Source organism: Marmota monax, unplaced genomic scaffold (genome assembly GCF_021218885.2).
Source record: "Marmota monax isolate L192 unplaced genomic scaffold, Marmota_monax_Labrador192_F-V1.1 WCK01_AAM20220418_F8-fsc00100, whole genome shotgun sequence".
NCBI lineage: Eukaryota > Metazoa > Chordata > Mammalia > Rodentia > Sciuridae > Marmota > Marmota monax.
Genome location: NW_026693872.1, coordinates 5,521,052 through 5,548,897, shown reverse-complemented (window position 1 = coordinate 5,548,897; position 27,846 = coordinate 5,521,052). Strand labels below are relative to the sequence as shown.

At 34.7% G+C, this 27,846-nt stretch overlaps 1 protein-coding gene across 1 annotated transcript in view; it reads left to right on the top strand.

The window, feature by feature from the left end:
- Vps8 (VPS8 subunit of CORVET complex) overlaps positions 1–27,846 on the top strand; it is a 252,174-nt gene that overhangs the window by 45,451 nt on the left and 178,877 nt on the right. The window contains exons 14-20 of the mRNA XM_046462585.2: positions 2,429–2,509; positions 5,575–5,745; positions 18,694–18,768; positions 19,520–19,555; positions 20,262–20,352; positions 20,603–20,649; positions 21,238–21,327. Coding sequence (XP_046318541.1) covers positions 2,429–2,509; positions 5,575–5,745; positions 18,694–18,768; positions 19,520–19,555; positions 20,262–20,352; positions 20,603–20,649; positions 21,238–21,327 — 591 coding nt within the window. The remainder of the gene's footprint in view (positions 1–2,428; positions 2,510–5,574; positions 5,746–18,693; positions 18,769–19,519; positions 19,556–20,261; positions 20,353–20,602; positions 20,650–21,237; positions 21,328–27,846) is intronic.

Here is a 27,846-nt window from a genome sequence, read left to right as displayed (position 1 = left end):
TATACCCTTTCATTTTTAATATCTTTGATTGCTTTCTCACTGTAGTGGTAGAGTTGAGTAGATGTGATAGAAGATTGCATAGTCTATAGCCTAAAATATTTGCTCTGGAACTCTTCAGAGAAAAAATACCCCTGATTTTGATTATAAAATGATTAGCCTAGACTGGTAATGGGGAACCATCATAGGTGAAGATGTGATGCAAGTTGTATTTAAGGAAGACCAGTAGCAAAAAGAGTATAGAAGCCAGGTGCCATGGTGCATGCCTATAATCTCAGTTGCTCAGGAAGCTGAGGCAGGAAGATTGCAGGATTTTTTCAAGGCCAGAATTTGTTCAAAACCAGCTTCAGCAAGTTAGCAAGGCCCTAAGCAACTTAGTGCAACCTTGTCTCAAAATAAAAATTAAAAAGGGCTGGGGATATGACTCAGGGGTTGAGTGCCCCTGGATTCAAAAAATAAAAACAGCATAGAAGACAGTAGGGAAAATGAAGGATTTGCTCTCATAATAAAACAGGTACAATGTGCTTAAACAGAGACGGTTGGATATAGTGAGTTAAGGGATGATTCCCTGAAAGACAAGGCTTGTTATCCTGTGGGATCTAGGGCTGAAGAACATAATTAAAACATCACATGTCTACATTTTAGAGCCAAGAAATATTCAGAGGGAGATTGCTTGGTTAGCAAATGATTAGGAATGATTTCAATATTGAGTTGAAAGTGAAAAGTGGGACTCTCAAGTGTTATGTCAGGGGGTGTTCTATGAGGAAATGTCAGGTCTGAAGTACAAATGAGAATTTTAAGACAGGAGTTATTGGAAGCCCTCAACATTAAAAGCTAGAGCATACATGGTATATTAGGCAGCTTTCCGTGACTATAAGAAAATATCTGAGATAATGAACCTAAAAGAGGATAGGTTTTGCATCATACTTTCAGAGGTTTCAGTCCATGGTTGTTGGGCTTTGTGCCTTTTGGGCATGTGGTAAGTCATTATATCCTGCTGGGGAGCAAGTGGTAAAGCAAAGGAAGAGGAAGACCAAAGGGAAGACCATTGGACATATCAAGAACTTTTTCAGTTGGAAAAAGTGGAATGGATATAGAAGCTAGATTGTAGAGCCTTGTTAACGAAATGGGTCTTTAGAAGAGCAAATTCAAACAATCATAGTGTAAAAGGAAAGAGTTTGGTTAGTTATCTGTAAGGAATAAATCAAGGACAGGGTTTTGGGGGGATTGTTTTATTTTTTATTTGAAGATGAAATCAGAAACATATTTGAGAACAAATGCAAAGGGCCCTTAAGATATTTTGGGGGGAGTGTGGTGCTGGGGATTGAACAGGGCTTTGCACATGCTAGGCAAGCAATCTGCCACTGAGCTATGTCCCCAGCTGCAAAAGAGCCCTTAAAAGGGGAGGATTAAATGTGCCAGCAAAGGAGGAGCAACATTGAACAGTGACCGAGGGGATAGGAGTTAGAGGTGTTACAGATAAAGTGTGATCTTCAAGGACTTTGGAAAATCTTAGGGGAATAGGCAATGTGGGTGTTGATGTTTCTAGTTTATCTTATGCACTTTCATCATATGCAGCATATGATCATTTTACCAGAACGTTGTTTCACCTGGGGCAGGTAATTTAGTGAAGTAAAGATGACTGTATGAAGGGCCCACATTAAGTGATTTCAGTTTTTTTTAAGGTAATAAATGAAGCCAACACTGCAAGTGGTGGGACTAGGAGGCAAAGAGCAATTGAGACTTAAAAGACATCTAGCACACTACTGTGGAAGCATTCAAGAAAAACAGGTTGAATTGAATGTTGTGAATTCCAGGTGGCCAGGTTATCTTTTGCTTTATTTTTCTTCTTCACGATTCTGTTACCTTGGAGCAGAAGTGGAGAAAGCAAATTATGAGGATGGTTGAGGATTACAGAGTATGTATGTGTGTGTGTGTATATATATATATACACACACACACACACATAGAAATAAAATATTGATACTAGAGTTCTTTTGGGAAATTTTGGGTTGTGTGAACTATAATATTATTATAGTTTAGAAAAATACGTATTTGTTACTTTTAGCTTCTGTTGCTTTTTCTTTTTTAATAAACTTTTGTTTGGCTTTACACATGTCACCAATCCCATCTTATTTTCTAGCTATATACAATTATTGATGTGGTGGATTTAGGTTATTTTGAGTTATGACAGAATAAAAATCATGTTATAGCATTTGGCAACACTGACAGCTAGACCACTAACCAGACATTCCTTGAGTTTTGGTAACAGATCACAGAGCAAATGATTTTTCTAAATTTATGTACTGGTTTCTCTAATTATCAATATTTGGGGCTTGTCTTTATTGAATGGGAATCATACTCTAGGTAGTGTATAATTAAATACTTCAAACAATAACTGATGTTTAGGTTGTTTTCATTTCATCATCAGGTTAAGAGAGATGAATCTGGAGCCATACATGTGACTAAACAAAAGCACCTTCACCTATACTACGACCTCATCAACTTTACTGTGAGTATCATTCAAACTGAATGCCCCCATTGATTTCATGCAGTTATTTTGAATACATGGTGTATTAAAGCTAATAGGAGTTCTGCCTTGAACAGAAGGATCATATACATACAGGCAGAAGTGAAATCCTGCTTATATTGAATGATGCCACATAATTATTGCCTTTTGGCCTGATGTTTTGTTGAACACATAAGACCAGGCAATTTTTCTTTGATGTCTTGATTAATTCAAAGAGAAGTCTGGGTTCAGAAGTATTTAGATGACTTTCTTTAGGATTATTGCCCCACTTTCTCTGTGAACATACTTTTGTATTTCTGAGCTTGTCCTAATGAGTTTAGGAGATTAAATTACTATTCTTGTGGTTAAAAACTCTACTGAGTTCTCTCTATACCTTATATCTCAGTTCTGAATGACATCTTGGTTGTTTTTTTTTTTTTTTAAAAAGCTATCTTTTTTTTAATCAAATTTATTTTTTTATTTTTCAAGTGTATTAGTTTTTAGTGTAAATAGTGTATTAATTTTGAGAATAGTGGAATTACAGTATTTTTTATTTCTCTCATTACTTTTGTTTTTAGGACATCAGTATCTGATGTCCATTGAAATATTCTGTACATGCATGAATATAGGCAGCCCTGAATATAAGGGAAAACCTCATTTTTCCAATAAAAAGACTAATAAAATTGTTTTTCCCTCCAGTTTTGTAATGTATAATTTTCAGGATACAGATGAAATATATATGTTTTTTATGATGTATGACTTATTAATTTAATTGCATATTGCATTTTTTACCCCCAGAGACAGAGTCTTGCTTAAGCACGTCTCAAATTCGTAGGCTTAAGCAATCCTTCCTCAGCCTCCCAAGTAACTGGGACTACAGGCTTATACTTCTGTGCCTTGCTTTTATCGTTTTGAGACAGGTCTTACTATGTTCCTCAGAGTGATCTTGAACTCCTGGTTGAAGTGATCCTCTTGCCTCAGCTTCCTAAGTTCTGGGACTACATACAGGGACCATTGGGCCTGTCCCACTTTACATTTTGAACTCACTGATAAACTTTTGATTTAGAAATAAGGTCGAGCATCCTTAATCTGAAAATCTGCAAACTGAAATGTTCTAAAGCCCCAAACTTTTTGAGTGCCAATTTGATGGCACAGGTGGAAAATTCTACACTTGACATCATGTGACAGGTTTTAGTTAAAAATGCAGGTATGCCAAAAATATTGTATAAAATTACCTTCAGGCTATGTGTATATGAAACATAAGTGAATTTCATATTTAGATTTGGGTCCCTTTTACAAGATATCTCATTATATATGTAAATATTTCAAATTCCCAAATGAATCCAAAACACTTCTTGCCCTAAATATTCCATATAAGGGATATTTAACCTGTAATATTTTTTTCCACACGTGTTTTGTGAAGTAACTTTGTTCAGATTTTTGTAATACTTCGTTGTCTTTCTTATCACCCAAAACCCTGTTGAATCATCTAACACAATTTTGTAGAATTCATGATCATCACTTCTGTTTAAGATGATTGAAATACAGTGTTTTAAACATCTTCCTATGAGTATGTAACTGTAAATTTTTTCACAATCACAAGTAGCCATTCTTTCAATAGTAGGTCAGTTGGTGATTTCATTTGTCCTTTGGCAGATCCACGATGTGACCATTAACTATATTATTTTATAAATGACCTTTAAAAGGACTGTTTACAACACTGTCAATATTTGCAGTTGTGAGGTTGATTGCAGGAATAATGTCTAAACTTAATTCTTTCTGTGATTTTCTCTTTCTTTTAGCCAGGTGACCCTTTAAAGTACCTAAAATCTAGCACCGATTTAGGGTTGTATAAGGGTAGAGTGTCTTTCCTAGAAGATACTTTGTTTTTCAAATTAATCAAGAGAATACCTTTTAAGAATTCTTTGTAAACATTTTGCTTATCAAATTTCCTTTGTCTGACAAAGATTGAGATGAGGGACCTTTTAGTGGCTACTCTACAGTGATCGGCCATAACTGTAGCATATGCTAAAAGAAAACCCATTTTCAATTTAGTTTTCTTTGATATGGCATTATGCAAATAATCTAATAAATGGAATAGGTTATACAAATATATCAGTGTAAACACTTTGTTCTACTTGATAATTCTGATTGAGCAGATTTTAAGATTTCATTTATTTCTTGGAGAAGGATTGTGCTTTCTAATTTTCTTTTTGAAAATAAGAAATCTTATTTTACACATAACTCAAGAAATTTATCAAAATGGTATTGTTAAGATTTCTTTTTTTTTTTCTCTTTTTAGTACCAGGGATTGAACTCAGGGTCACTTGACCACTGAGCCACATCTCCAGCCCTATTTTGTATTTTATTTAGAGACAGAGTCTCACTGATATGCATAGCACTTTGCTTTTGCTGAGATTGGCTTTGAACTTGTGATCATCCTGCCTCAGCCTCCTGAACTGCTGGGATAGGCATGCATCACTGTGCCCAGATAAGATTTTTTAAATTATTAATTTAGTATTATTTAAATTACAATGGTGTTTATTAAAGAAAATTCAGAGGATACAAAATAATAGAAAGACAACTCTCCCTTAATTTTTAGGGAGTTTTAGAAGGAATCATATGTTTCAAAAGCTTCTGTTTTAAAATATGCATTGCTTCAGTGCTAGCAATCATCCTCTGACCAGGTAGGTTTATGAAGCTAAATTTTCTCTTTTGTTTAATTAATATAAAAATCAGAAATGTGAAGTTTGTCATTACACTGAAGTCATTTGTGCCAATCCACTTTAAACAAAACTTATAAAATCCGATATATTCTGTAATCTATTATAGCCTTTAGTCAGTCATCTCTTACACTATTAAAGTGTTATTTTAGCACTGTGAAAATTCAGTACTATTTTTCTCTGGACTGTTACTGAATAGTTCTTGCCATGATTGTGTTACCATGTTTTAAGTTATTAAATAGATAAAGTCCTCAATGTAATTTAGCTGAATGGCCAGACTTTCTTCTCCTGAATGATGATGTGGGCTGGACCTCACTTTTATTTTGTTGTGTGCTTAAATTGCAGTGGATAAACTCTCGTACAGTTGTGCTCTTAGACAGTGTAGAGAAATTGCATGTGATTGATCGGCAGACACAAGAAGAACTGGAAACAGTGGAGATCTCAGAAGTTCAATTGGTATATAACAGCAGCCATTTCAAGTCACTTGCCACTGGTGGAAATGTCAGCCAGGCTTTGGTAAGGGTAATCCATTATTTTAGTGTTACTTACTTTGATAAACTTGGTGTTTTGTTGTTTTGTTAAAGAAATAGGAAGTTATGGGGACTATTTTCCTGTCTTGAGGTGTTTCTTTGAAAGCCACTAGCTGGAAATAAATGGGTGTGGAGGTATTTGTAGATATCAGGATGTGAGCCAAACCTGTTATTTTTTCTTCAGATATGTCATTAATTTAACTTAATACCAAAGAGTTATTAACTTTTATACTGAAAAGTGAGTGAAATTGAGAATTTGTCCTTGTACATGACTTAATTTGAATTGATAAAATCAAAATATTTTAGGAAGTTCAATTTGGTAACAATAAGCCTGGTACATTTAAGGGACAAGTGGCCTACGAGACTTGACCAGAAATGGTAGTGGTAGGTATTGAAAAGCACAGATGGCTTTCAGAGAAAGAAAATTCTTTTAGGGCAGGTGGTAGATGAAGTATAGGACCTTAAAGAGGGGAAAATAACACAAAATTTATGATCTTAGTATTAATTTTACTCTATTATAGGCAACTACAGTTACAGCCTTAAGCAGTTTATATAAGTAGTTTATAGTTAACTCACTTTGAATCATGATCTCATGTTTCCTACCATTAATCTTTAAATAAGAAAAATAGACTGATGTAAGACTTTCCTGGGTGATTTCTTGAAAGAAGTAGTAATGACGATCATATTTAATGAAAATCTGTAGCATGATATATAGGCATTGCTTAAATTTCTTTTAACTTCAAAGCAATATACATATATGTATGCATGTATATATTATGTATGTATATATATGTATACACACACACACACACACATATATATATGTATGTGTATATATATATATATATATATATATATATATATATATATATGGGTGTTCCAGTTCCACAATTTTTAAAAATATTTTTATTTGTTATTGATGGGCCTTTATTTATCTATTTTTTTATATGTGATGCTGAGAATTGAACCCAGTGCCTCACACATGCTAGGCAAGCGCTCTACCACTGAGCCACAACTCCAGCCCCCAGTCCTACAATTTAAAAACAAAGAAAATCCAGAATAAGAAATGATAGTGCAATAGGATTCACTAAGGTAATAATAATTACTAACCAAAATAGGTATTTTCTTTCACACTTTGAACTTGAACTTTTAGCCAAGATGGACTAATGGGGATTGGATTTACTCTCTTCTCTAAGATAATCAAAAGTAATAATAATAATAACAATAACTGTGGGGAAAAAAAAGAAACTGTAGTTCTCAAGACATGGCAATGTCTGACAAAAGAGAGAACAAATGATGTGAGCTCTGTGATTGCCCTAGCTTCCAAACCTGAATATCTCTGGGCTGTGTCTCAGGGAGGAGGAGCTCATCTGGAGCCTAGAGGACTCCATGAGTTGAGGAAACAGAGCTGAAACTGCGGGAAGATAAAGGTGAACTGAGTTTGCAGTGTAGCATACCAGAGAGGAGAATCCTATCAAAGAATTTCCCTTGAGTATTTAGCAGACTTCTGATCAGCAAATGCGTTTGAAGATAATACCCAAGGATGGGGAAAGCACTGGAAATGTTTTGAAGGAACTGTATCTAGTGCTCAATCAGGACCGAATGTAGTTCTTGTAACATGAGTTAGAATGGGGAGCTTCATCATTCACAGAGCACTGGATAGAGTCTCTAAAGGCATCTTACCTCAGTAGTGGGGAATTAGGACTAAAGTAAATGCTCTATGGGCCTCCACTAACAAATCTTAAAAGCAAAATCAGAAAGGATCAAACTGTTTCCAAGTAACGTAACCATCCCCAGAACAAAGCACAAGACTATTGACAGAATACAGAAATCTCCACAATCCAATAAGGTAAATTCACAATTTCTGTCCTTCAGTTAGAGATTACTAAGTATGGAAAGAGGAAGAAAAATACAATCTATAATAGGACAAAAAATCAATCAAAAGTAACTCAGACCTGACATAGATATTAGAATTATCAGTCAAGGATATGCTGAGCTTCTTGAATGGGTTTACAATTTTAGGAAGTTTTTATGTCCCATGTGTCCAAAATGTTAGAGACCTAGGCTGTCTTTAAAAAGATGCTAATATGACTTCTAGAAATGAAAACTATAGTGTGTAAGACCAAAAAAAAAAAAAATGCACTAAAAGGGATTAATGGCAGGTTAGACATTGCAGGATAAAAAATTCATGAACTTAAAAATAAGAGTAGTAGAAATTATCCAAAATGAAATACAGAGAGTTAAATATTTTAAAAAGTATTAGTGAGCTATGAGACAACATAAAGTAGCCTAATACATTGTAGTTGGACTCACTGAAAAGAGAAAAAATTGGAAGAACTACTTGTGAAAAACTTCAATTCAGTGAACCCAAACACAAGAGAAATAGAAAGCTATATAATCTGATCAAAATGAATAATAAGAGAAAAATTTTAAAGTGGCCAGAGGAAAAAAAGACATCAAACGCAGAGGAGCAGTGAGTTTGAGAGCAGATTTTTCATCTGCCAATCTGTATCAGTCTCCACAGAAGATACACAATGAACAAGCATGTGTAAAAGTTCTCACCATCATTAGTCATTATGGAAATGCAAATCAAAACCACAATGAGATACTACTTCAGATCTACTAGGATGGCTTTAATAATTTTTTTTAAACAGAAGACAATAACAAGTTGGCAAGGATATGGAGATATTGGAACCCTCATGCACTGTTGGTGGAAATGTGAAATGATGCAAATGCTGTGGAGGATACTTTGGCAATTCCTTAAAAAAAAAATTAAACATAGAATTATAATCTGACCTAGAATTCTAATCCTGGGAGAATTGGAAACATACTCACAGAGAAACTTGCAGATGGAAGCATTATTCTTGGTAGCCCCAAAGTGGAAACAATTCAGTATCCACCAACTGGTAAATGGGTACAAAAAATGTGCCACAGCCATATAATAGAATAGTTTCCACAGTTAAAAAGGATGAAGTGCTGGGTGCAGTGGTGCTTGCCTGTAATCCCAGCAGCTAGGGAGGCTGAGGAGGAGGATGACGAGTTCAAAGCCAGCCTCAGCAAAAGTGAGGCACTAAGCTACTCAGTGAGACCCTGTCTCTAAATAAAATACAAAATAGGGCTGGAGATGTGGCTCAGTGTTCAAGTGCTTCTGAGTTCAGTCCCTGGTAACACGACCCCCACCCCTAATGCTATATTAAAGTGAAAGAAGGCATATGGGAAGATTATATATTGTTTGCTTCTACTTATCTACATGTCCAGAAAAGGCAAATTTAAAGAGACAGACATAGATACATTAGTGATTAGTGGGGGTAAGAATTGAGATTGACTTCAAAGAAGTATAAGGATTTTTGTGGAATGATTAAAATATTCTTAAGCTGGATTTTGGTGTTGATTGAACAGTTGTTAATTTAAGAAATCATTGAGTTGTATATCTATTGATCAAAATTTATGGCATATAAATTGTACCTCAGTACTGTTGTTTAACAAAAGCAGTTGACTGATTAAAACAAAAATGTGTTGTGAGGTTTATTATACGTAAATGTCACATATATGACGTAAATAGTACATGGTAGCAGGGAGTAGGGGATGTAAGGGCATCATTGTAAGGTTCTTACAGTATTCATCAAATAATATAGTGTTATTTAAAAGTAGATTGAGATAAGTTGAAGTTGTATATTGTAAACTGTAGAGCAGTCACTAAAAATATAAGTTGATAGCAATGACAAAATGTGATGTAAAAAGATATTCAAGAGATACCTGCCAGAGCTCAGGCTCGGCCCAGATCCGCCTCTCTGATCTGCACAGGAGAAGGGCCCAGGGTAAGCTTGGGTCCGCCCCCTGCACTCCCCACCTGAGAGCCTAGGTCTAATCCACTTCCATCTTGAGACACTGCAGCCATCCCCATGGCCTTCCCAATGCAGTAGCCTCTACCTTGGCACAATAGACAGGGCCTAGAAGCAGCTGCATCTTGGAGCAGGCATCCCAAAGCCAGTGTAAGGACCACCCTTTCAGCCTCATTTTTTTTTTTTTTTTTTTGTACCAGGGATTGAATTCAGGGGCAATCAACCTCTGAGCCACATCCCCAGCCCTATTTTGTATTTTATTTAGAGACAGGATTTCACTGAGTTGCTTAGCACCTCATGATTGCTGAGGCTGGCTTTGAACTCTAGATTCTCCTGTCTCAGCCTCCCGAGTAGCTGGGATTACAGGCATGAGCCACTGTGCCCAGCCTCAGCCCCATCTCTGAAAGACGTTGCATCCGTCTTGGGGCACCTCCACTGCTATCTCAAGTTACCTCCTGCTATTGCTACCACCACTTATAGTTGTAGTAGCATCCACCCTGGGACACCAGCAGGGTTTGGAAGCCCAATACCAAGGTGAGATACAGATAATCTGCACAGTTACTACATGATTATAGGGTAGAAACTGTAATACCTCAGATCCACACTGCAAGTAAGGAAATCACATAGACAACATGAAAAAACAAGGGAGGAAAGTGCCCAAACAAACCAGGATACTATAATAACAGGACCATGGTCAGTGCAGTTGATAAAATGTCACAGAAGGGGTTCATAATGTTTATAATTGAAATGATCTGTGAATTAAAGAATGACCTAAATGAGTAAATACAGGCAAAATTGATCACTCCAATGAAGAGATAAGAACACAAATACAGGCAACCATTGGTGACACCAATAAACAGATAAGGGAGCAAATACAGGCATCCATTGATCTTACTGACAAAGAATAAGGGAACAAATACAGGTAGCAAAAGATTATTTCAAGAAAGAGAGATTCTGAAAAAAAAAATATCAGAAATCCTTGAAATGAAGGAAACAATAAACCAAATAAAAAACTCAATAGAAAGCCTCACCAACAGGATCACTTGGATACGACTAGATCACTTGGAAGACAGAATGTCAGATAATGAAGACAAAGTATACAGTCTGCAAAATAAAGTTGACCATACAGTGAAGATGGTAAGGAACCATGAGCAGAACATCCAAGAATTATGGGATAGCATCAAAAGATCAAGTCTAAGATTTATTGGGATAGAGGAAGGCACAGAGTTTCAAACCAAAGGAATGCACAATCTCTTCAATAAGATAATATCAGAAAATTTCCCAAAGAATGAATGGGAAAATCAAATACAAGAGGCTTACGGGATACCAAATGTACAAAATTACAACAGATCTATATACCAAGGCACATTATAATGAAAATGCCTAGCATACAGAATAAGGATAGACTCCTTAAGACTGCAAGAGAGAAGAATCAGATCACACATAGCGGGGAGATTGATTTGTATCTCAGCAGATTTTTCAGCCCAGACCCTCAAAGCCAGGAGACCCTGGAACTGCATATATCAAGCTCTGAAAGAAAATGGATGCCAACCAAGAATCTTATATCCAACAAAATTAAGCTTTAGATTTGACAATGAAATAAAAACCTTCCATGATAAAAAAAAAAGCTAAAAGAATTTACAACTAGAAAGCCTGACTACAGAACATCCTCAGCAAAATATTCCATGAAGAGGAATTGAAAAACAACAATGAAAATCAGCAAAGGGAGGTATTACACTAAAGGAAAAACTAATCAAAGGGGAAATCAAGTCAAGTGAAATACCAAAAATAAACAAAAATATCTGGGAATACAAATCATGTCTCAATAATCACCCTGAATGTTAATGGCCTAAACTCACCAATTAAAAGACAGACTGGCAGATTTGAATGAAATAAAAAGACCCAAGAATATGCTGCCTCAAAGAGACTCATGTCATAGGAAAAGACATCCACAGACTGAAAATGAAAGGTTGGGAAAAATTATACCACTCACATGGACTGTGGAAGCAAACAGGGGTTTCCATCCTCATATCAAATAAAGTAGACTTCAAGCCAAAGTTAATCAAAAGGGATGAAGAAGATATTTCATACTGCTTAAGGGAGAGGAATCAGATTACATATAGGGGGAGACCTATATGTAATTCAAGACATTCATCAACAAGACATAACCATAATAAATATATATGCCCCAAACAATGGAGCGTCTACATTCATCAAACTCTTCTCAAGTTCAAGAGTCAAATAGACCACAACACAATAATTTTTGGTGACTTTAACAGACCTCTTTCACCACTGGATAGATCTTCAAACAAAAGCTGAACAAAGAAACTATAGAACTCAATAATACAATCAACTACTTAGACTTATGTGACATATATAGAATATTTCATCCTTCAATAAGCGAGTACACTTTCTTCTCAGCAGTACATGGATTCTTCTCTAAAATAGACCATTTTTATGCCACAAAGCAACTCTTAGCAAATACAAAAACGTAGAGATTCTACCCTGTACTCTATCAGATCATAATGGAATGAAGTTAGAAATCAATGATAAAATAAAAAATAGAAGCTACTCCAACACCTGGAGACTAAATAGTATGTTACTGAATGAACAATGGGTTGCAAGAGATACCAAGAAGATTAAAAAAATTCTTAGAGGTGAAATGATAACACAGATTCAATATATTGAAATCTCTGGGACACTATGAAGCCTCATTGCATGGAGTTCATTCCTTAAAAGAAGAAAAAAGTCAACAAAATAAATGACTTAACATTACATTTCGAAGTCCTAGAAAACGAAGAACAAATCAACACTAATAACAGTAGAAGATAGGAAATAATTAAAATCAGCTGAAATCAATGAAATTGAAACAAAAAAACAATTGAAAAAATTCACAAAACAAAAAGTTAGTTCTTTGAAAAAATAAATAAAATTGACAGACCCTTAGTTATGCTAATGAAGAGGAGAGTGAAATCTCAAATTACATATGTGATGAGAAAGGTAATATCACAACAGACACTACAAAAATACAGAAGGTAATTAGAAATTATTTTGAAAACTTGTACTCCAATAAAAGAGAAAATATCAAAGGTATCAACAAATTTCTAGAGTCATATGATTTGCCCAAATTGAATCAGGATGATATACACAATTTAAACAGATCAATTTCAAGTGATAAAATAGAAGACACCATCAGAAGCCTACCAACCAAGAAAAGCCCAGGACCAGATGGGTACATAGCCGAGTTCTACAAGACCTTTAGAGAAGAACTAATACCAATACTCTTCAGTTTATTTCAGGAAATAGAAATATCACCCGATTCCAAAACCAGGCAAAGACACATCAAAGAAAGAAAACTTCAGAGCAATATCTCTAATGAACATAGATGCAAAAATTCTCAATAAAATTCTGGCAAATCGAATACAAAAACATATCAAAAAGATAGTACACCATGATCAAGTGGGGTTCATCCCAGGGATGCAATTTTGGTTCAACATACGGAAATCAATAAATGTAATTCATCACAGCAATAGACTTAAAGATAAGAACCATATGATCTCAATAGATGCAAAAAAATAAATTTGATAAAATACATCACCCCTTCATGTTCAAAACACTAGAAAAACTAGGGATCACAGGAGCAGATCTCAACATCGTAAAAGCTATCTATGCTAAGCCCCAGGCCAACATCATTCTAAATGGAGAAAAATTGAAAGCATTCCCTCTAAAAACCAGAACAAGACAGGAATGCCCTCTTTCACCACTACTGTTTAACGTAGTTCTTTAAACATTGGCCAGAACAATTAGACAAATGAAAGAAATTAAAGGGATACAGATAGGTAAAGAAGAACTCAAACTGATGACAAGATTGTATACCTAGAAGACCCAAAAAACTCCACCAGAAAACTTCTAGAACTAGTAAATGAATTCAGCAAAGTAACAGGATACAAAATCAACATTCATAAATCAGAGGCATTTCTGTATATCGATGAGAAATCCTCTGAAAGGGAAACGAGGAAAACTACCCCATTTACAATAGCCCCCCCCCAAAAAAACTTGGAATCAACAAAAGAGGTGAAAGATCTATACAGTGAAAACTACAAAACCTTAAAGAAAGAAATCAAAGAAGATCTTAGAAGATGGAAAGATCTACCTTGTTTTTGAATAGTTAGAATTAATATTATCAAAATGACCATACTACCAAAAGCACTATACAGATTTAATGCAATTCTGATCAAAATCCCAATGATATTACTTAAAGAAATAAAAAAAAAGCGGTTATGAAATTCATCTGGAAAAATAAGAGACCCAGAATAGCTAAAGCAATCCTTAGCAATAAGAGTGAGGCAGGTGGCATCACTATAACAGACCTTAAACTATACTACAGAGCAATAATAACAAAAACAATATGGTATTGTCACCAAAATAGAGTGGGAGACCAATGGTACAGAATAGAGGACACACAGACTAACCCACATAATTACAGTTATATTAGACAAAGGCGCTATAAACTTACATTAGAGAAAAGATAGCCTCTTTAACAAATGGTACTGGGAAAACTGGAAATCCATATGCAACAAAATGAAATTAAACCCCTATCTCTCACCATGCACAAAACTCGAAGTATATCAAGAATATAGGAATTAAACCAGAGATACTGTGTCTATTAGAAGAAGTAGCCCCAAATCTTCATCATATCAGACTAGGCCCCAACTTCCTTAATAAGACTCCTATAGTGTAAAGAATCAATAAATGGGGTGAATTCAAATTAAAAATCTTCTTAGCAAAAGAGACAATCAGTGAGGTCAGAATAAAGAGCCTACAATTTGGGAACAAATTTTTACCACAGGCATGTCAAATAGAGCACTAATCTCTAGGATATATAAAGAACTCAAAAATCTTAACACCAAATAAACAACTAATGTAATCAATAAATGTGCCAAGGAACCGAACAGACACTTCTCAGAAGAAGATATACAATTAATAAACATATGAAAAAATGTTCAACATCTCTAGCAATTAGAGAAATGCAAATCAAAACAACTCTTAAGATTTCATCTCACTCCAATCAGAATGGCAGCTATTAAGAACACAAATAACAATAGTGTTGGCGAGGATATGGGGAAAAAGGCACACTCATACATTGCTGATGGTACTGCAAATTAGTGCAGCCAACATGGAAAGCAATATGGAGAATCCTTGTAAAACTGGGAATGGAACCACCATTTGACCCAGCTATCCCATTCCTTGGTGTATACCCAAAGGACTAAAAACAGCATACTACAGGAATACAACTACATCAATGTTTATAGCAGCATAATTCACAGTAGCTAAACTGTGGAACCAACCTAGATGCCCTTCAGTAGATGAATGGATAAAGAAAATGTGATATATATATAAATAATGGAATATTATTGAGCATTAAAAGAGAATAAAATCATGGCATTTGCAGGTAAATGGATAGAGTTGGAGAATATAATGCTAAGTGAAGCTAGCCAATCCCTGCCAAAAAACAAATGCCAAATGTTTTCGCTGATTCATAATGTGGTGGTGGAGGGCATAGGATGATTATATGAATTCTAGGTAGGGCAAAGGGGAGGGAGGGGAACGGAGCAGGCATGGGGGTAGAAAAGACGATAGAATGAGATGGACATTATTACCGCAAATACATGTATGAGAACATGATTGGTGTGACTGTACTTTGTGTATAATCAGAGATATGAAAAATTGTGCTCTATATGTAATATGAATTGTAATGCATTCTATTGTCATATATAACAAAATAAAAATTAAAGAAATTCAAAGAAATATATATATGAGAAAAAGCACAACTAAAAATCAGTTAATTAATATATCTAAACACAAACATATAATAATTACTGAGAATGCCAGTGGATCCAGATATTTCAAGTAAAGGGCAGAGATTATCAGACTAGGAAAAAATATACAATGGATATGCTATCTACAAAACCCTTCTACATTAAACCTATATTTTATCTATCCATAAACATCCATCAATTAAAAGAATAGAAAATGAGACTAAGTAGATTTCAGAGGAAGAAATATTGTCAACAGTAAACAGAAATTTCCAAATTGTATAAGAGATTCAATTTAATCAAGAAGACATAAGGATCTTTAAAGTTTCAGCACCCTTTAAAGAACTGCAAAACATATGAAAGAATGACTTAGGGAACCTAGAGGAGAAACAGACAATCCATATTTATAATGGGAAATTTTAAAATTTCTATTTTAAAATTAATAGAATAAGTAGAAATTAATAGACAGAAAATCACCAAGTATATAAAACTAGGGGGGAGGGGAAACATGATTAATGACTTGACTTAGCTGACATTTGTAGAATATCATACCCAACTGCAAAATTTTTCAAGTGCACTAGCATTTGAATAGATTATGTGGTGTGCCATAAAACAAATTCCACATATCAGAAAAGATGGTATTATCAGGGTAAATCTGGAGACCATCCTAATATTTGGTAGTTAAAGAATATCACAAAGAAAAATAGAAAATATTTTTAACTGAATGAAAATAAAATTATGACATTGAAATTTGTGGTTTATAATTAATTGAAGGATTTTTTTTTTTTTTTTTTTGGTAGGGGAGGGCAGTTTTTGGGATCCAACTCAGGGCGTCATGTATGTTAGGCAAGCGCTCTATCACTGAGCTACTTCCCCAGTCTTAAATCAATTTGGGAGAGTAAATTACAGCAGTAAGTACTTATATTAGGAGAGAAGAAAGATATCAAATCAGTGATTTAAATTTCTACCTTAATTAAAGAAATAAAAACAGAAAAAGTAAAATAAATTGAAGGAAGAAATAATAAAGATCAAATAAAGAAGTCAAAAAAGGACAAGCAATAGAGAAAATCAACTAAACCAAACTGATTTCTTTGAAAGATGAATTAAATTGATAAATCTCAAGTGAGACTAATCAAGAAAAAAGAAGAGCCAGATAATCAATATTAGGAGAAAAATGATATCACCGTAGATTGTATAAATATTAAAATGGAAATATGCATAACCTTATGCCAGTAAATGCAACAACTTTATCTGAAATGAAAAATTTCCTTGAAAGACATAAATGGGCAAAGCTAACTCAAAAATAAATAGAAAATTTAAGTGCCATTCATCTATTAAAGAAATTAATTTTGAAATTTTTTCTTTTTTCTTTTTTTTTTTTTTCCAGAGGTGATACTAGGGATTGAACCCAAGGTCTTGCCATCTTAGGCAAGCACTGAACTCACCCCCCCCCCCCCTTTTTTTTTTATTTTGAGACAGGATCTTGTTAATTTGCCCGGGTTGGTCTAGAATTTGCAATTCTTTAGCTTCTACTTTCCAAGTAACTGAGATTATAGGTATTTGCTACCATACTCCTGGCTTAATTTTGTAATTAAATCTTCCTATAAAGAAACTTCATGCCCATGTTACTTCACTGGTAAAGTCTAATTGAACACTTAAGGAAGGAGTAATACCAGTTCAACACAAAAGTCTTTAGAAAATGGAGGAGAAGGGTATACTTAACTCATTTTATGAGGCTAGGTTAATTCTGATAATAAAACCAAAGACGTAAAAAAGAACACTGTAGACCAATATTCTCTTGCTGCAGGTTCATGGTCAGCCTTAGCAATGTAGTGACTCCACAATTTAGCAACACCCTGTCTCAAAATGAAAAATAAAAGGACTAGAGATATAGCTCAGTGGTAAGGCACCCCTGGGTAACAACAAGAAAAAAGGGGAGGAGGACTTCTTCATCCTCATAATCAAGGGCAACTAACATCATACTTAAAGTGGTAACAATAAAAAAATCAAACGAACAAAATCATGATCTGTCTAAGCCTTCTCTACAGAAAATATAGAAGACAGAGGAACGTGTTAAATGGTTCCATGGGAATGCAGTCAGCAAAATCCAAGTAGTAGAAAACTGTAGAGTAAATGTTCTAGCTTTTACAAACAACAAACAACAACAACAAAAAACTTCAAGGAAATAAAGATTTGAGAAAATGAAGGCAGAACATACAGATTAAAAGAGACTTAAGAGTCACTAGCTCTAATATGTGAACTTTGTTTGGATCTTGATTCAGACAGATGAAATGTACAAAAACAAAAAATAAAAATCTCAACATTTACTAGACAATTTGAAATCCAAACACTGACTGGATATTTGATATTGAGGAATGATGATTTCTTTTTAAAAGTATGTTAATGGTATTGCAATTATGTTAAAAGGACTCATTTTTTAAAAATATGTAATAATTTTTATCAATGAGATATTCAGAATAATTCACTTCAGTATTATATTATGTTGCAGTGGTAGAAAAATAGCTGAGACAAGTTTGGTGATGAGTTGATCATGATGAAGCTGATTAATGAATACAATTAGAGATTGATTATTATTCTTTCTACTTTTATATACATTTTAAGTTCCCCAAATAAAAAAGTTAGAAACATCATAGGTATCTGGTATTGACCATATATATTTTGGCACATTTATGAATATTAACATTTAAGCCTCATAAAATGTGCAGAGTTTTTCAGAGATGGGAAAACAATGTCAAGAGTTTTGAAATTTGTTAATGTCATACCCAGTAAGTGGCAGAGCCAAAGTTTATGACTCAGATTTAATGAGCTTTTCTATTTTGCTTGCTGTGCTGACTCCCATATACTATGCTGTTTTGTCTTCCTGTTTCCTCTTGTGTTTTATGTAATATGTATTTCAAAGAACTTGGAGGTACCATTTCTAGTCAGTCCCATTCCTTTCCAGAAGTAGTGACTACCTGCCACCCGGTAAGACATAGGGCGTAACAGTTTATGTTTACAGTTTGGCATGTTTTTTCCCTCTCTCACATAATTCTGGAAAAATAAGCAGGCTATTTATGTAAGCAGAGAATTATTTCTTGAACTTTGTCTTTTCTATGTCACTTCTACTGTCACACTGGCAATCGATTGACATTTTTTTTCCCACTCACTTATGATGAGACTCTGTTGACCTAAAATATCTCTGTAATTGTCATTCTTTGAAACTTCATGAACCTTATAATGCATGTAATTTTTACCTTGTGCATTTTTTTTTAACAGGCTTTGGTTGGAGAGAAGGCTTGTTATCAATCCATCAGTAGTTACGGTGGTCAGATATTTTATTTGGGGACAAAAGTAAGCTCTTTCACTCTTGATTTAGTATTTGTGTGTATCAGGATAGTTGGGGCAGAATGAGGTTGCTGCTAAAGAGGGTAGTATATTGCAAAGTAAATACTGATCAGGCCTAATACAAAACTCAATGGTTAGGTAGTTATGGTATTTAATTAATTTCTTTCCTCCACTTTTAGACCCATTTTTACTTTTGATAGGATGCTTATTATCTTGATTCAGGGATATGCTTTGATAACTTCCCTTACTATTTGTTTTAATGATCAGGAAGATAAATGAAACCATGTATGTTATCATATAATTAAGATGGTCTTTAGCTTAGATCAGCTCAGGATACATTAAAATGCATTGAGACATTTAACTTGGAATAGAATCGTGGGAATAGAAAATTTCTGTGTATCAATATGTTCCAGTGCTTTTATTTATTTTTTTGCAATTTGTAATGGAGAAACATTTCTTTATTATTAAAATTCACCCAAAATATTGTCAAGTCAATACAGGGGGGTGAGCCTGGACTTTGTTTATTCATTGTCCATGAGGTTAAATCCTTGGATTGTAGTCTTATTGGCCTTTAAATATTTAGCTTACTCTTTAATGTGAGCATTTGGAGACCCTTTAGTAAATTCTAAGAGATACTTCTAACTGTAGTGTGAAATGTTTTTACTTAGAGAGATCTAAAATGAGATGACTTGGACAGTTGTGTCTCCTAAACAACGTTAAGATGGTTATTTTAATTTTCTTCTCTTTAATTTTCTAGTCTGTTTATGTAATGATGCTGAGGAGCTGGAGAGAGGTGAGTTCAAAGTAATTTTATATGTTAGAGTATCTTAATAATTGCTTTGGCTTTGCTGAAGATTATTTGGATTGGTGCTTTTTAATTTCAGAAGTATACATAAAATGATTATAACTGTTAGGTACATGGTTTGCTAAAACTTATTGTATAAATTAGAATTAAATTTGGCTACATGATCAGGAATTTCACAATAATAGTGGCATACACAAGGTTTCTCTCTTATATAAAATTAATTTGGAGATAGGCAGCCTGTGGCTAGTATGTGTGCTCCATGGTCTTAAGTATGCTGCCCTGTTATACCATCTTTTAATGAATTCTAGACTAAAGATCATTTTATAATCAGGTGTGGTTGCCAGAACTTCAGCTGTTAAGTCTATGTTCTAGGAAGGAGGAAAGAGAAAATAAAGGCTGGCTATCTTTTAAGGATACATCATGGAAATACCAGAAGACACTCCACTTATCATTGATGAGAGTTTAATTACATTGCCTCAAGTAGCTACAAGGGAGTCTTAGAAAGTTCGTTTAGCTGGTGAATTCAGATATACTTGTGACTTATACTAAGGAGGTGAGAGTGAATAGATGTTGTGTTAAACAGCTCTCCATTTCTGCTACATTGACATTCTGGATAGATAGCAGGTAGAATAGGAATTTGACTAGTGGTTGGACAGACAAGGGGATCTAGCTTTATTTTATTTATTTATTTTAGAGAGTGGATCATCTCCTGAAACAAGATTGTCTTACAGAAGCCTTGGCTCTTGCATGGTCCTTCCATGAAGGAAAAGCAAAAGCTGTAGTGGGTAAGTAAATAAATAGAGGGTATAGAAATTGATATGTCACTTCTTGAAATTCTTTCATAAGAAAAAATTATTATGAAAGCAGAAGGGGGATGTTCATTGTATGCTGTCTGGGCCAATATTTTGAGACTAAGGCTTGTTATAATTGTATCTGTTCTTAGCAAAGGATGTAAAGAGACTAGCAGAACACAGGCTCACTCCTGAACACATGTTACTAACTTTTGTTTTTATGTTGGATTTTGTTTCTCTGCAGGATTATCAGGGGATGCCAGTAAACGAAAGGCTGTCGTGGCAGATCGGGTGAGTACTTTAAGGTAGTCTTCACTAGGGTGCAGTACATATTTGCTTCATATTTGCTAATATTTTGCACATGATTAAGTAATTGGCTATAGTCATAGAGGAAGTATATAAGATACTTGTCAGGTTATAATTCTGTGGTGTCATCTTTAATGCTTTTTAAGTTTCCTTATCATGCACCCCCTCTTCACTCTCATATGAAAATAATAAAATAGTACCATAGTCAAAAGACAGCAGAAAGGAAGAGGAAAACCCTGGGATTTGGATTCATGAATGATTTGCTCATCCATACTTTTTAGAGCAAAACTTGGCAGCTTCAGTTTTTTAATTTCCTGAGAAATATAGATAGTATTGAGGTTTAGAACATGGAAATATTTCTTAGGAGAGATTAGGAAATTAGTACTAGCCCTGATGCTGAAAGAAATTATGCTACACTTAAAAACAGGAAATAAAGCCGCTAAGTATTCTAATTGTATTTTTAATAAAATAACAAAGCCTGATTCTATATTATTTAGGAGGAACACATGTATTAAGTTTTGAAAAACTTGGGAGGTATATTTTGATTTCTATGTCAGGCTCTTTTCTTTACAGATGGTAGAAATCCTATTCCACTATGCAGATAGAGCTCTGAAAAAGTGCCCAGACCAGGGGAAAATCCAAGTGATGGAGCAGCACTTTCAGGTACACCTGTACATGTGCTTTCAGTAGACAGTGATATGAATGGGTTGAATACTGCTTTTTTATATTACTTGAGATCATGACTTTTGTGTTTGGGTTAAACATTTTTTAGTTTTCAAAGTTTTGTTTCAGGGCTGTGAGATATTATACATGATTAAATTTTGAAGAATTAGGTATGTAGTCAAATTGGAACAGATGAGTAAAATGTCATGGAGTGTTGCTTAGGGCTTAGCTATTAGATGCTGTGTGGAAGGGAAGAATGTATGTATGAGGGGACACACCTATAAATTGCCACCTTACAGTGGATGACACCTTACTGATGACTAACCTTTGTTAACTAGGAGAAAAAATATTCTCTTAAGGTTTAAATTTAGTTCTAGGAGTACCTGTGACTGAAAAATAGATTAATTACAAAAAGAAAAATCTACAGAATATGATAATTAAAAGACCTTTTGTTTATTTTGGAACTTAATGAAAATGAAAGCCAAGGAACAATTTAAAGATATGTATATTTTATTGTGTGAGTTTTCCTATTTGCTGTGATTTCCAGTTAAAATTGTTGCAAATCTGTTTTTCTTCCACCATCACCTATAGTTCCCTCTTCTTCCCGTACCTTCTCTTTTAACAAATATAGAGGACAGCATATTTTCTAAGAAAAGCCAGATGTGAGTCACATATGGTCTCTATCACATTTTCCATTTTCTTCTTTCTTTTGTTTCTAGTTTTTTTTTTTTTTTTGGTGCTAGGGATTGATCCTAGAACCTTCCACATGCTAAGTATATGGTCTACCACTGAGCTACGCCCCATCTCTTTCCCTTTTTTAAAACAACCTTTTAAAAATGTAAAAACCATTTTTGGCTGTGAACTATACAGAAACAGTGAGCAAGATTTGGTCTATAGGCTAACGTATGTGTCCTCTGGTCTAATATGTATGAGGCGCTGGGCAGTAGTAAGTAAATATACACGGTCTTTGTAATCTTACTGTTTGCAATTCAGTCAAAAATTTTTCTTATATATTCATGGAAATTTTAGAAGAAATTCAGGGATTTTGAAGTTCTGTGGAACAGGCATGTTTTTGTCTTTTTATATCTCCATTTGATGTTTATAACTTTGGAACACAAGGATAGATATGGCAATTAGGAGTTGGATGGTATCAGAGGAGCATTTGGTTTCTTGAACTGTACTGTTAAATGCCATACTAGTGAGCTCCAGGTAGAGTAGCTTTCAGTAATGAGTATCTGGAGGCTTATTAAATTTATCAGTAGAGAAGGAAAAATAAGTCCAGATAAAATTATCAAAATAAATAACTTAGGAAGAAATCATATGACAGAAATAAAGGGAACAGATTGGGAACAATACCTTGTACATATAAATGTTTTTATATGCTAATGCAATACCGATTAAAAAGAAAATACTTAACAGGAATATACCTATCACCAAGAAGGTTAGGATAGTATTCGTGAAAGATTCTGGCCACTGGAAAATGCTTTGTTGAAAACAAATATCTAATAAGGAAAGCTAGGAGGAACTAGGAGAGAGAGGGAGGGAGGGAGGGAGGGAATAAAGAATATAGAAGCCAGCATGTTGGATAAAAATGTAGAGAGGCTTTTTCTAAAAAAAAAGGAACAGAATAATGTTCCATTGTAAAAATTACTTAAAGAATTTCAGCATGATGGGGACTGTAGATGATGGTTTCTAATATAGGTTTATAAAACTTATAGAGAGGGCTGAAGGTGTGGCTCGTGGCCTAGCATGTGTGAGATTCTGGGTTTGATCCCCAACACCACCAAAGGGGGGAAAAATCCCCCAACACAAAAACAAACAAACAAAAAGTCTTAGAAACAGACTGTAGTAGTAATGTATTCTGTAGTCATCTACTTATCTTTTAGAAGTCTCATTCTAAGAGTATCTAATTTTGATAATTTTTGACTTATCAGTGATTTGATAAGGTAAAGTAAACAGAGGAGAGGACCATTATTCTGGGTTTAATTTTTACAAGTGATTGGCAAGCAGAAGGGATAGACTCTTGAGAGAAAAATCAGCTTATAATAACAGTGAAAAGTTCACTGAGCATAAATTCTGTGTTTCAGAAAGCATATATTTCAGGAAAAAATATGGGCTCAATCTTATGACTATAGGTTCCAAAAAAGAATGGTGTTCACATATAACAAAAAAATTCTTAAAGTTTTGATGTAACATGAACAATCCAAGATGAAAAGAAAGGAGGAGGAATGTTAAGAGAAGAATCTGTCTGCAAATCACAGAAAATCAACAAATACACAGAGAGGTATATAACTAAAGATAATGTGCCAAATAGAATCATAAACCTGTAAGGCTATCAGAAAGAGAGTGGACTTGTCCATATTGTGCCTACCAAAATACTAAGGGGTAAAAAAAAGAAAGAAATTTTTAGCAAAGATTCACTCAGTACATACTATTTGTGCCAGTATCATGCGAAGTAACATTCATTTTCATTTACTTTGTACAACCACTCAATGATATAGTTATTGTTTTTATCCTCATTTTATAGATGAAGAAACTTAGAAGTTAGGTTATTTTCCAAGGTAATATTGCTATTAAGTTGTGGAACCAGGGCTCAATCTGACTTTAAAGCCCAACTTTTAACTAATCATTATATCATACTTCTATTTTCAGAATAAGCACAAGAAAAAAATGGGTGAGAAAGGGCAATGTTAATAGATGATCAAGGATGGTAAATCCAGTCTGGGTGTACTGGCACACATCTGTAATCTCAGCGACTTGGGAGACTGAGGCATTAGAAGTGCAAGTTCAAGTCCAACCTCAGCAACTTAATGGAGGCCTAAGCAACTTAGTGAGACCCTGCCTCAAAAAAATAAAAAATTTAAAAAGATGGGGATGTATTTCAGTGATAAAGCACCCCTGGGTTAAATCTCCAGTACCAAAAGAAAAAAGGAATAGTTCCAGCTAACAGCTATATTTTCTGTTTTCTAAACATCTGATGCTCACTGTGTGGCAGGCACTATTAGAAGCCCTTTGTTTTGGTCTATTTTGTGTTGCTATAACAACATATCTTAGCCTGGTAACTTTATTAAAAAAAGAGCTTCACTTATCTTGCAATTCTGAAGATACAGGAGTATGGTGCTGGCATCTGCCTGGGTTCGGTGAGGGCCTCATGGCAGATGGCATTACAATGGTTTGAATGTGTGAGAAACTGGCAGGCAGTGCATGTGGAAGAGAGATGGAGGAGAGATTATAGGCTTCTTATAACAACCTGTTCACATGTGTTCCTGGAAGAACATCATTAATCTCTCTTGAAGACCTGTTCATCTCCCACCAGACCTAAACATTGCCACACTGGGGCCAGACTTCCAGCGCATGAACCTTTGGGGGAAACACCAAAACCATTTCCAAACCAAAACATCCTTGATACATATTAACTCATTAATTCCAATCATAACTCTCTAAGATAGGTACTATTGTTACTCACACTTAGAAATACATTAAGGCATAGAGGTTAAATAATTTGTTCCAGGTCACACAGCTAATAAATGATAGAGCTGGGATTTGGATCCAAGCATTTGGGCTTCAAGGTCCTCATCTGGAGTGCTATATTGTACTATAGAACAACAACTTCTTATTTTGCCTCTTTTTCATAAGCCCAAAGAATGATTTTAAAGTGGGAAAATCCAAATAAGTATATTTTAAAGTTGAAGTCTAGTATATGTGATGTATATGATTGCATTATGATTGCTTACATTTTAAGATGTGGAATTGTAACCCTGGGTACTATTGGAATAGTCGGAGTCACCTTAGTAATTTGTAAGTCATTTTGGATCAGTTTTCAGAGAGGACTCTCTGAATTCAGAGTGGATATCTAGGCAGGGGAGACACAATTTATTTCATTCAAGAGGACAGTTTTCTTCTGGAAATGGTGATCTTTAGCCTGTTATATTGAATAAAATGTGTGCAGTTAGCCACAAATCTGTTGTTTTAACCATTTAATTATAAACTAACCATAGAATAGTTATTTTATTTGACTCCTAAAGTATCTTTTTAAAGAGAGTAGATTTAGAAAACAGTTGGCTAAAACCCCAATGTAGTTTGTGCACATTTTTGATTAGTTTACTTCAAAACCATCGTGTTAAGATCTTATAATTGCCTCTTTGAAAAGAATATGAGGATAGTGTATTCAGGAGATGCCCATGACATAACATCTTGATTTCATTAAAGGATTTGTCTGATTTTTCCGTTATCCACATGACTGAAATAGATTTGTAAATACTAAATAGATTTGCAGCTAGATAAACATCTTTACTCAAAGAATATTTGGTGGCTTAGTGTTAATTACATCTTAGTGCTCTTTCATACATAAATTTTTAAAAAAAAATATTTTATTTTCTAGTTGTAGTTGGGCATAATACTTTTATTTTATTTTTATGTTGTGCTGAGGATCAAACCCAGGGCCTCACACATGCTCTCTGCCACTGAGCCACAACTCCAGCCCCGCATACCTAAGTTTTTATCATTGATTTGGTTGTAGATTTAGCAAGTGCCCTGTCAGATTTAGATAACACCAAGAATCAAAGTTCAAAATGATCTTGACAAGAAAATGAAATCAGAATCATTATGGAATTAAACTTAACAAGGATAAGCCTTAAGACTTGTATTAGATTAAAGTAATTAAACTGTGAGTACTAAAGTAGGAAGATCTAACTGGATAGGATTTTAGTTGACCACCAATTTATTATGAGCCAGTAGTGTGTTCAAGCTCACATAAAGAACAATAGGAGTACTACTGGGTTCCCTCTTGGAAATGGAGCCTCTAAGGTATTTCATGAGCTATTGGCAAACTAAGCTATGTTCCACAGCTGGGACGGTGGAAGGTTTTAAAAGCAGTTAAAATATAATACGGACTCATGTAATCTGAGGTGAAAGTAACATGCCTGCCTAAAGGTGATGAAGGGCAGCATTATGGAATTCACTGTATTACTGCAGAGGGAAGTCTGGTAAGAGTGGGTAGAAATTAGGAGATGGTACATTTCAGTTAGAATGACCTGCTGCTGATGTAACAGCTCTTGGACTCACGCTTCTCCTATTTCAAATGTATTCCCAATAAAGGAAGGACTGCCAAATGACGAGGAGTGTTTTTAAAAGACTTCCTTTGCTGGGTAAGAAGAACTGAGATGCTGTGTCAGTGTCAAGAAACTATTATTGGAAACAGATAACCTCTAATCCAGTTAGTTGAAATTCCTAGGCCGACTGTTTCTGTTAGAATACTGAGAATTGGTATTTTACCAGCAGATGGCACTCCTGCTTCTTTGACTTTGGTGAGCAGCCTCATCTATCTCCTATAGTCAGAATACACAATGCTATGCAGTACTTCTGCCTTCCTACAAAGATCAATCAGTATTTTGTCCTGTCTTAGAGAAAATAGTTTGGGGATCTTGTGGTAATTTTGACTTCTATTTATTTCAGAAAAAAATCCTGAACCTATAATCCTAAACTATTTGTATAATAGCAGGTAGAATCAAAAGATTTAGCATGTTCTCTGTCGTATACATCTTGAGATTCACGTAATCTTGTGGTTTCGCTACATCTGCATTCATATATATGCAGGTATTTTGTTTCCATACTTAAACAAAGTCAAACAATAAAAAATCTCTTCCTTGCCTCACACCATCCCTGATATCCTTAGGGCTCTTGTTTGCATGTTCTTTACAGAGCCAGAGTTGTCTCCATTTCCTCACCTCCTTCTCATTCTGTAACCTACACCATCTATATAAATTCTGTAGATCTTTTTGGTTCTCAGCAGCATTCAGCACATTAATGACTTCTCAAAACAGTCTGTCCCTTTGGCTTCTTTGGTATCATACTTTCCAATCCCCCCCCCCCCCCGCCCCAATCTTTTTGGTCACTTCTTGGCTTTATTACCTCTTCCTTCTCTTCTCCTTAACCCATAAAGGTTTGTATTTTTCACAAGGTTCTTTTGTTTTTCTATCAGTGTTTCTTAATATTTCCAGTTACCATTTGCTTTAAAATCATTTGAAGATATTAGTTAAAAATACTTTTTATCAAGTTTTTTCCCATACCTGCTGAATCTGATTATCTGGGTTTGGTGGCCAGGACTTGTAATAAGTGTCTAAGGTGACTCTTAAGCACATGAAAGTCTTAAGGATCATTGTTTTACATTCTCTTTCTACGCAGTATAGGTAATTATAATATAATAACTATATAACCAATGTCTCCAACTGAGGTTACTCTTCTGAGTTCCGAATTCCGAATGGTCAGTTGACCATTTACACTCTGCTTGAATGTTTTATAGGTACCTCAAACTCATGAATATTTCCTTCACAAAACCCTTTTCACAATCCCGATTTTAGTGAATTGATCCACCATTCACCTAAAGCAGTTCTTGCCTTCTATTCACTCCATGTTTCTATACTGCCTCCTGACCATTTCTCTCATCTGTTTATATCATCCTTTTGTTTTGCCTCTGTCCTGGTCCATTTGACCATCATCACTCTTAGTACATTACAGTAA